The sequence below is a fragment of the Limulus polyphemus genome, unplaced genomic scaffold (genome assembly GCF_000517525.1).
Source record: "Limulus polyphemus unplaced genomic scaffold, Limulus_polyphemus-2.1.2 Scaffold3764, whole genome shotgun sequence".
NCBI classification, from domain to species: Eukaryota; Metazoa; Arthropoda; class Merostomata; order Xiphosura; family Limulidae; genus Limulus; species Limulus polyphemus.
The window spans coordinates 59,351-69,818 of NW_013669374.1; the positions used below are offsets into that span (position 1 = coordinate 59,351).

At 35.2% G+C, this 10,468-nt stretch overlaps 1 protein-coding gene across 1 annotated transcript in view; it reads left to right on the forward strand.

Annotated features, from left to right (window-relative positions):
- LOC106469999 (cadherin-23-like) overlaps window positions 1-10,468 on the forward strand; it is a 94,730-nt gene that overhangs the window by 52,849 nt on the left and 31,413 nt on the right. The window contains exons 18-22 of the mRNA XM_022398558.1: window positions 312-990; window positions 2,423-2,632; window positions 5,385-5,417; window positions 6,452-6,765; window positions 10,047-10,172. Of these exons, the coding sequence (XP_022254266.1) occupies window positions 312-990; window positions 2,423-2,632; window positions 5,385-5,417; window positions 6,452-6,765; window positions 10,047-10,172 (1,362 nt within the window). The remainder of the gene's footprint in view (window positions 1-311; window positions 991-2,422; window positions 2,633-5,384; window positions 5,418-6,451; window positions 6,766-10,046; window positions 10,173-10,468) is intronic.

Genomic DNA, 10,468 nt, shown 5'->3' on the forward strand with positions numbered 1-10,468 from the left:
ACAGTCAATCCCACTATTCGTTGGTAAACGAGTAGCCCAAGAGTTGGCGGTGGGTGGTGATGACTAGCTGCCTTCCCTCTAGTCTTACACTGCTAAATTAGGGACGGCTAGCGCAGATAGCCCTCGTGTAGCTTTGCGCGAAATTCAAAACAAACAAACATATTAACGTTTGTGTGAGGGAAATGGTGGTGGTGAATTGTAATGATTATATATTCTTCATTTCTTTCACTCATGAGTTTTTAGAATTTCATTCGAAACTTAGTAGGAGTTTTAGTAACAATAATATTGTTATTTTTTGTTGTTGTTCTCAGGACAAGAATGACTTTTCGCCAGTTTTTCAACATTCTTTTTACACAAAATCCATCCCAGAGGACACGACAGAAAACACTCCAGTTGTTCAGGTTTTGGCCTTCGACGGGGATCATTCTCCTTCCAATAGCCGAGTGGTATATCGAATTCAGTCAGGAGCCCAGGACAAGTTTGTGATTGATGCCAACTCTGGAGTCATCTCTGTGGCCCAGGGTGCCAACTTAGATCCGGACAGAACTAGTCCAAAGACCTCCTCCTACACTCTACAAGTTGTAGCACTAGATGGTGGGATTGGAGAAGACCAAAGGCAAGCAGTTGTGCTGGTCAACATCAGCATCACTGACGTCAACAACAAGGCGCCTACATTGACCGTGCCCGAAACGCTTAGGATTCTGGAAGATGCACCTCTTGGCTATCACGTGACCAAAGTCGTGGCGAGTGACCTAGACGATCGGCCAGTATTGAGATACTCTTTTGACTATTCTCACAGTGAAGCAACGAGCGAAGACGGGGCGTTGGTCACTTCTTCAGAGTATGATATTACGGGAATATTTGATATTAACAGCGTTGACGGGTCAGTGAAGGTGGTGAAAAAGTTAGACAGGGAAAAAGTGGAGACTATTAAGTTACTGGTGAGAGTGGAGGACCTAGCAGCGGTGACCCCTGGTCAAACTGCTACAGGTTAGAAATTGCTATTATTTAGTATCAATAATATCGCATCTAAAATAAAAATTCTGCCACATAACTTTATCTGCATGATTTGATTTAAAACTACAGTTTTTCATGTTTACAATCTGTTTCATGAGACTTTAGCTTTTTTTTTTTTACCCGATTTCATTTAAATCCTAGAAACTATTTGCTAGATCTGACCCAATGGTTAGTATGGTCAATCTATGACAAGGGGTAAATTGTTTGTGGCACGTTGCTCCCCCCCCCAAAAAAAAAGTTCTGCAGACTAAGGCTGCGAGTGCGTTATAAGAGTAGCGGTCAAATCCCACCCACTATTCGGTCAGATGGCGGTGGGTAATGTTGACTAGCTAGATGCCTTCCTTCTACTCTATCACTTTTAAATTAGGGACGGCTAGCGCAAATAATCCTGGAGAAGTTTTGCGCGAAATTAAAACAAACAAAATTCTGAATCATTTTTTTTCTCTCTCTCACTTCTTACCCTAATATAAAACAGTATATTTTGCTTTAGAGTTTAATCTCACTTCTTGTACTAAAACAAAACAACTGTTTCTTTAACGTTAGCTCTTTCACTTCTTACACTAATAAAAACAGTTTTTTCGGCTGTCTTTCTTACTGCTAGAACTAAATAAAACACATTTACCTATTTTTCGGCATTTAACAACTAACAAGTCTTACTTCTCGCGCTAATACGTAACAATTATTTCTTTGCCTTAGATTTTACACTCTGTGTACGTACTAATATAACGCAAACCTGTTAAGAAAAAAAAAAGGATGAAATATATAAAATATTTCATTTAAGAAAACTACTAGCCATTGAAAAAATTTACAGAATGTCTAGAAAACTTCTGTAAAACTAAAGAGTATACTATAGAGAGTTTGTTTTTTCGTAGTTAAGCACAAAGCTACGCGATGGGCTATCTGTGTTCTGCCCATCATCAGCGACGACCACACTTAGTTGTGGGCCCTAGTGCGAGATAAAGTGGTTACGGTTATTAGCCTTACTGCTGCGCCACTTGGGGGACACTATTGTTTGTTTGTTTCTTTGTAATTAAGCACAAAGCTACACGATGGGCTATCTGTGTTCTGCCCATCATCAGCGACGACCACACTTAGTTGTGGGCCCTAGTGCGAGATAAAGTGGTTACGGTTATAAGCCTTACTGCTGTGCCACTTGGGGGACACTATTGTTTGTTTGTTTCTTTGTAATTAAGCACAAAGCTACACAATGGGCTATCTGTGCTCTGCCAACCACGAGTATCGAAACCCAGATTCTAGCGTTCGTAAGTCCGCAGACATACCGCTGTGCCACTGGGGGGCTGGGACACTATAGAGAGATTGCAACGATGTCTGGCAAACTTAAAGTATTAGTCGATAAAATGTTCTGTTATTAAACTTATTATAATATCTATACTTGGTTTTACAGCAACACTAACTGTGGTTGTTGAAGACATTAACGACAACAAGCCAGTGTTCACCAAACCGTTCTATAAGCAAGCCGTTACAGAAAACGCCAAGATCGGCTCACCTATTGTGACAGTTGTTGCCACAGATGCTGACAAGAATAGAACAATTAGTTACTCGCTAGAGGGCAGACCGGAAGTTTCGGGCCTAATTTCTATAAACAACAAAACAGGTAACGTTTAATAGTTGTGTTTTTTTATGTGTTATTAATATTTAATTGATAAACATTATTTAGTTTCCTAATATATATAATGAACATTATACATATCAGTGCAGTTTGTATATCATTTTAAACGTGTGATATAGGCTGTAAGATTTTAATGAGTATATAAGTTATTATATGTATGTATATTTGTTATAATAAGACCCAATTTTTGTCTGTCTCTAAAAATTCTCGTGCCCCTTACTTTCTAAGTGGCATGCGCGCGCACTTAATTCCAACGGATGAAAATATACTTTAGTAGACACTTTGTACAACAACATATTAAAAGCTTATGAACGTTTTTAAAAAGATATAACGTTAGGTTGTAGAATGATATTATATATTTATTTATTGATAGTATTTAAATATTGTAAAGTTTAGCCTTAACTAAACTAAAGAAAAAAAAACTTGCACAATATACAGGGTTAATTTATCTCTTTATCTAATTTAAGCCGTACTTAATAAAAGCGTAACTAATGTTAGGCCTAAGACAAGTAGCCTTATAGATTTCGGTGTATGCGATTAGAATTACTTTATAAAGCAGGTATGTAAAGGAGTACTATTGCGGTAAAAAAACTAATTTGACCGCAAATATTTTGTGGGTCTCTGCCAGTTTATGTATAAAACGAACATATCGAAGGATAGTGAGAGAAAGCAGTTTAGTGTGAGAACTGTAGTCGTTATCCTAAAAAAATGGCGAAACTCAGATCATTTCATGACAGTTTAGTATTATTATTTAATCAATCATTTTCTTCGTGGGAGATTAGAACTTAATTCAACTCAATGTCCAACTCAAAGTGATCTAATCGCATGAGTTAATAGTCGCTCTAAGTTTCTGATTGGTCTTCGAACTTTTGAATTAAGCAATGTCTAATGTGTCTTCATTTAGGGTATTGAATTCTCATTGTATCTTCACTGGTTTAGAAACGCCTAAATTCTAGTTTTGATTTTAAACTTACTGTTTTAAATCTTGTTTCTACCTTATTTCTATACAAATCAAACTATGTCAACCTCCAATTGATACAAGTACCTTCAGTTAAATACCTATCTTCTGTGGCTTATACTCTGATTAATGTACTCTTCTTCCGAATTTTATACTTTTATTAAAGTACCCTTCCACTGGTTGTTATATCTTTATTAAAGCATCCATCCTCCGGATGTTATATCTTTATTAAAGCATCCTTCCACCGGATGTTATATCTTTATTAAAGCATCCTTCCACCGAATGTTATATCTTTATTAAAGCATCCTTCCACCGAATGTTATATCTTTATTAAAGCATCATTCCACTGGATGTTATATCATTATTAAAGTACCCTTCCACCGAATGTTATATCTTTATTAAAGCATCCTTCCACCGAATGTTATATCTTTATTAAAGCATCATTCCACTGGATGTTATATCTTTATTAAAGTACCCTTCCACCGAATGTTATATCTTTATTAAAGCGTCCTTCCTCTGGATATTATATCTTTATTAAAGTACCCTTCCATCGAATGTTATATCTTTATTAAAGTACCCTTCCATCGAATGTTATATCTTTATTAAAGCACCCTTCCACCGAATGTTATATCTTTATTAAAGCATCCTTCCACCGAATGTTATATCTTTATTAAAGCACCCTTCCACCGAATGTTATATCTTTATTAAAGCCCTTCCTCTGGGGTGGAAGGATGCTTTAATAAAGATATAACAAGCATTCGGTGGAAGGGTGCTTTAATAAAGATATAACATTCGGTGGAAGGATGCTTTAATAAAGATATAACAACCAGAGGAAGGGTGCTTTAATAAAAATATAACAACCAGAGGAAGGGTGCTTTAATAAAGATATAACATTCGGTGGAAGGGTGCTTTAATAAAGATATAACATTCGGAGAAAGGATGCTTTAATAAAGATATGGATGTTATATCTTTATTAAAGCATCCTTCCACCGAATGTTATATCTTTATTAAAGCACCCTTCCTCCGGATGTTATATCTTTATTAAAGTACCCTTCCATCGAATGTTATATCTTTATTAAAGCATCCTTTCTCCGGATGGTGTACCTATATTAAAGCATTTTTCCTGAGTATGTTATGTCTTTATTCAAACACTTTTTTTTTCTCTGTATGTTTTACTTAAACAGTTTTCCTCCATATGCAATTTCTTTTTTATCATTCTTCTTCTGCACTTATCACATTTCAAACACCTTCCTCTATATGTTATATCAGTTTTTAATTTAACCTTCTCTGTGGTATTTCACAGTTGTTTTTATTTTTCAACTAGTTTCCTCAGCATATCTTCAATTAACTCTTCCGTCACCAGGCATTTTGTATTTCCTGGAGTCAGGGAAAAAAGGGGAAATACGAAATATTAAAAATTTCGTACTTGATTGATTCATTGTATATTTTTTTTTACGATAGGTCCTACTAACCATATATCATTGGATTCCACGTGAAAAAACCCTTATCAAAGTACACCCACTTGATACCCGGGAAAATAAATAAAGGGCGTACCAAGTATGCCACTATCAGCAAAGGGTTAAACTTTTTCCTTCTCGTGTTGCATATTTAAAAAAAAATTCTCCCTAAAATTTCGGCGTTCTAGATATAATCACGTTCAAGTGAAACACTAATTGATTTGCAATGTTAGGACTAGTGTTTTTAATTCGTAAGACTTTCTTTGAACGTTCATAAATAACAGTAAATACATGTGTTTTTTTCTGTGCCATGCTTGCTTAGACGCCGATTTTCTGTGGGTACATCCAGAAAAAGGTGGGTTTATCTATATGACTTTTCCAGTTTGTATACATGAATTGTTTATGCCTCTTTTCCCTAAGAAACGCACATGTTCTGTTACTATGATGTATATATATATATAATAAGATGGTGCCCCCAGTGGCACAGCTGTATGTCTGCGGACTTACAAACCGGATGCCGATAGCCGTGGTGGGCAGAGCACAGATAGCCCAGTGTGTAACTTTGTGCTTAACTTCTAACAAACAAACAATAAGATGATACAGTGCCTTGCAAAGGTCTTCACCCCCTTTGCTGGTAATAAATTTTAGGTATTTTCTTGTGAAAGACATCACTCAACTGGCCAAAGATATTTATTATATTAGTCTCAGGCCAGTTTCTAAAGATTACAAAGAACAAAATGTACATTGTTACCCAATTTAGTGATATAAAACAGAAAAAAAAATCTTGAAAACACATCTTGCAAAAGTCCTCACCCCCCTCAGCTTTTACCATTAATGATTTAACTTTACGTCACTACCCTGTAAGGTAAATACAACTGTATGTTATAGAGACATGTGAAAAAAGACTTTAGATCATATAGAGCCATCAGTATTGATTTAAGCAGAGTATTTTGAAAGTTAAAATTTGGTTTACTGTTACACGTTACCAGCAAAGGGGGGGGGTGAAGACTTTTGCAAGGCACTGTATTATGTACTCGAGATGTAGGATAAAAAGTTACTTTAGCTTTTGAAATATACATGTTAATATTAAAAATGAATACCTCAGAGTAACGAAGCGGACAACGTGTTACCCAATGTAACTATGTATATGTATTAAGTATAGTTATTTGACATACAATATTCATTATTGTTTCGGACCTTTAGAATATAAATTTGGGAAATATTTACGCATTAACAAATGCTTGAACAACAGAGGTTCATTTTTTATGTAATTTTATCTTTTGGTGAAAGTTTATACATAGTTTGTTAATATCTTAGTAAAAAGAAATATGAACGTCAGTATTTAAATAGTTTAGTTAAGCTTATCTGTAATGTAATTTTCCCACAAAGGTGAGGTTGTCGTCAACCAAAAGATTGACAGAGAACAGTTTTCATGGTTGAACTTAACGGTTCGTGCTACTGACAACGGAGTTCCGCCGCTATCTGAGACAGCAAGTTTGTTCCTGCAAGTGTTGGACGATAATGACAATAATCCTATTTTTGTTGATGGTCCCTCTCAGTTTATCATTCCTGAAGATGCCGCTGTGGGCCAGCTAGTGGCGTCCGTGCAGGCCACGGATGCTGATACTGGAGAATATGGTAAAGTGACTTACACCTGGGATCCTTCAGGTGGCGACGGAAAGTTTAGAATAGACAGGGATACAGTAAGTATAGGGGTTAGGGAACAGTTAAAATTTCCTTATATTTCTGCAAGCTAATCCTTACTATACTTTAATCAGTCCTAGCATGGCCTAATGGTTAGAGCATTCGATTTGCGACCTGCGGGTTGCCAATTCGAATCCCGTCACCGAGCAAGTTCACCCTTCCAGCTGTGGGGGCGTTTTAATGTGCCGGCCAAGAGTTGGCGGTGGATAGTGTTGACTAGCTGCCCTCCCTCTAGTCTATCCCTACTAAATTATGGACGGCTAGCGTAGATAGCCCTCGAATAACTTTGCGCGAAATTCAAACCAAATCAAATTTAATGCTTCGTCAGCGATTGTTGTTTAAATTGTAGCACAAGATATACTTTAACTGAGAGAATATAGTTTGCATTGCACTTAAGTTGAACGTTCAGTAACTTAAGTTAAACTACGTTCTTTCGTTAGCTGTTGAAGGAAGACAGGTCTATATTATGTAACCGAGTTTACACGCTATCTATAAGTTAGGCTATTTTTGAGTCTAAAACTTGAACTTCAATGCCATAAGCGTATTACTTGACAAATGAATGTGATTTAATTTTAAGTATGTGCTACAAAGAGACAAACTTGGCTTGGTGTGATGTTGTAAGCCAGTGCGATATTCCATTTTAACACTTGGCTGGCAGTTAATTTAATTAATCAATTAAAAAAAAGAGAGACTGGATGTAGATGTTTTACTGTGAAGCAAAAGCAATACTTCATTTTAACTAGCCCCCCCCCCTAGTGGCACAGCGGTATGTATGCGGACTTACAACGCTAGAATCCAGTTTTCGATACCCGTGGTGGGCAGAGGACAGATAGCCCATTGTGTAGCTTTGTGCTTAATTACAAACAAACAAACATTTTAACTAAACATCAACAGTGGTACATGAAATATTATCCACTTCTGATCAGTTTCTTGGATAAATAACACGGGCGAATTCTGGACAATTGTAGTAGAGAAACAATTATCAAAGTTATTCTGGCTAAGAAGTAATTTTACATATGATTATATTCAATCTTAAGTCCATAAAGATTTCCCATAATGCCAAATCACACACGTCAATAGATCAGATCAGTCTCATTAATAGAAAAAGGGAGACTGGCATTCTCCGATATTCCCATTTACTCAAGTAACCTCTATGTTAGCCATGTTAGTTAAGGTTATCTTGATAATTTGACCAATGCAGATCCTACGAAAGAAAATAAGCATGCATGTGAACTGAATTCCTACTGTGTTCAGCAAGATTATCGCAACTCAAGTTTGGGCACATCCAGCTTACATACTTTTTTGTTTTTTTTAGTTATAGTTAAGGATTTATACCTTTTAGTTTTAGTTACTTTAGCTATAGTTGTTATTATTATTATAGTTAAACGAGTGGTGACAGCCTTGACATCTGTTGAAGTAAAATAAATCGGAGCTCTACATTAATTAACCCCCTCACAAATACTTTTCTTTGGTTAGCCAGCCACCAAAACTGAATGATCAGAAGTTTTCAGTAAACATACTTTCGGTTCAGCTACATGACTTTCCTGCATTTATGACGCATTCTATTCACATATACAGAGATGTCAGTCAGACTGCTTGTCCACGAACGCACATGGATGTATGTCACATAACTAGATAATTTTCATTATTATTTTTCGTTACTATTAAGTTATTGTTTTACATGTTTTCTAGTTATAGTTATACTTATTATTAACTGGTATGGCTTATGTTCGTTACAGTTATCACTGTTTACATAGAACAGGGATTTCCAACTTGGTGTTAGTAGTAACGGAACATATAGAGGGCGCTTAAGCTATTTATCTGTTCGCAGTGAGAACTTTCAACCGCATTGCATGTGCAATTTAACCACTGATCTCTCTATATATAGTGCACTTGAGTGAGTAAAGCATTCAAGATGGCGAAGAGTAATGTTTTAGTGCCAGATTTGGCGCGGGTTTCTAATCGCGGAAAGACTTGCTGAAGGTATTTATTTATTCGTTTTATCTTATGTTTTTTTCTTAATAAGGTTATTATTTTCATCATCAACAGACCAACGTATACTGATAAAATATTGCGTTCTTTCACAAGTGATGTTTAGACAATAACTAACATCGGCCTTATACAATACGTAGTCAAATATACAATCAAACATAACTTCATCAATTAATAAATACACCATATTGTCCTTAGGGGCCAAAATAATGTTTTCTGTATCCCCAGTCAACACATTTTCGTTTCTTTTTATCTGGTACTGCCACCTGGCCTTGTGAAATGTGATAATAGATGTGTTATATATATGTTATATATATATATATATATATAAATTATATATATGTGTGTGTGTATATATATACATCATGGCTTTATTCAAGCTTATTGGTATTAAACGCCAGAGTGAAATAGCAATAAGTAACAAACCCCAAAGCAACTAAGCCTCAAAATCATAGGCACTAAAAATAAACTATTTTGTTTAACTTGTTAGTTTTATTTTTCCCGGTGGTTGGCGGATCAGTTATTTTTAATATAACTTGTGTGTTTAAGTAACGAAATCCAAGGCATAAATACTACTTAACACTCAAGCTCACTACCGGTGGGATCCACATATTATGTAATTTAGTTTTTTACCTGTTACAATACTCACAATAAAGAAATGATAAAAAAGTTGGGTTAAATCCCCAATTTTTTACGTAAAATACACACGAAGCTATTAATGGGATTAAAAGCAATATTTATGATGTTTTTTCCTGTAAATATTTTCATGTAATTCATATGTTGTTATGGGTTCTGTAACTAACAAAATTACAGACTCACGAGCAAATTTGGTGCATCAGTAGTTTCGAAATATGTGTTTGACAAAAGCCTGTTGGATCATATGGACCCCACCGGTAATTATTAGGTTATTAGCTGCTATATGAGGGGTTGTAACACTTTCTAGAACCATATATTAAAAATAAACTTTAGTACAAAAGTATGGAATTCTTTTATTGAAAGCAATGTTTCTTATCTTTTTCAAGTTTATATTAAAAATATAAACTATTTTCTGAAAAAAAGGGGGAGAAATTGCATTATAGAGGGTGTTAGGATCGTTTTGATTAATTTTAAAATAAATAAAGTTTCTGGTGGTGAAACTAAATACATGTTACCATAATTACAAGTGAAACGTGACGTTTCTCACGAGAATGCTTACTGAAAATGAAGTGAGAATTCTAGTTGTTAGGTAGCGTTGCTAAAGGGGCAAAGACTAGATCTTTATTTTAACAAGTCTTTATTCACCTTCTAGGGACAAATTATCGTTGCTGAACCATTGGACAGGGAGAAAAAAGAGATTTATAACTTAATTGTCCAAGCTTGGGACAATTACGAATATGGATTTGTTACCGGAGAAAGTAGAAAGGCATTTCGAAAGGTAAGCCTTATAGGCTTAACTTAACACGGCCTAAACTAAAGTAATTACTGTTTATCATCTCCAATAAACAATATCGTATATTGTTCTGAAATTATTACAAATTGATGCTCATGTTGTAATTTAAACTTGACCTTTTAAAATAATGAACCCTCTCTCTACATATATATATATGATACTAAGTTCAGATATGTTCTCCAGTATGTCGTTCTAAATCTAAGTGCAGTTAGCAACTTACAATACATTAAAAACATTTATCACCTCTTAAATAGTAAGTTAAGTTTTATATAAAAAGTTTA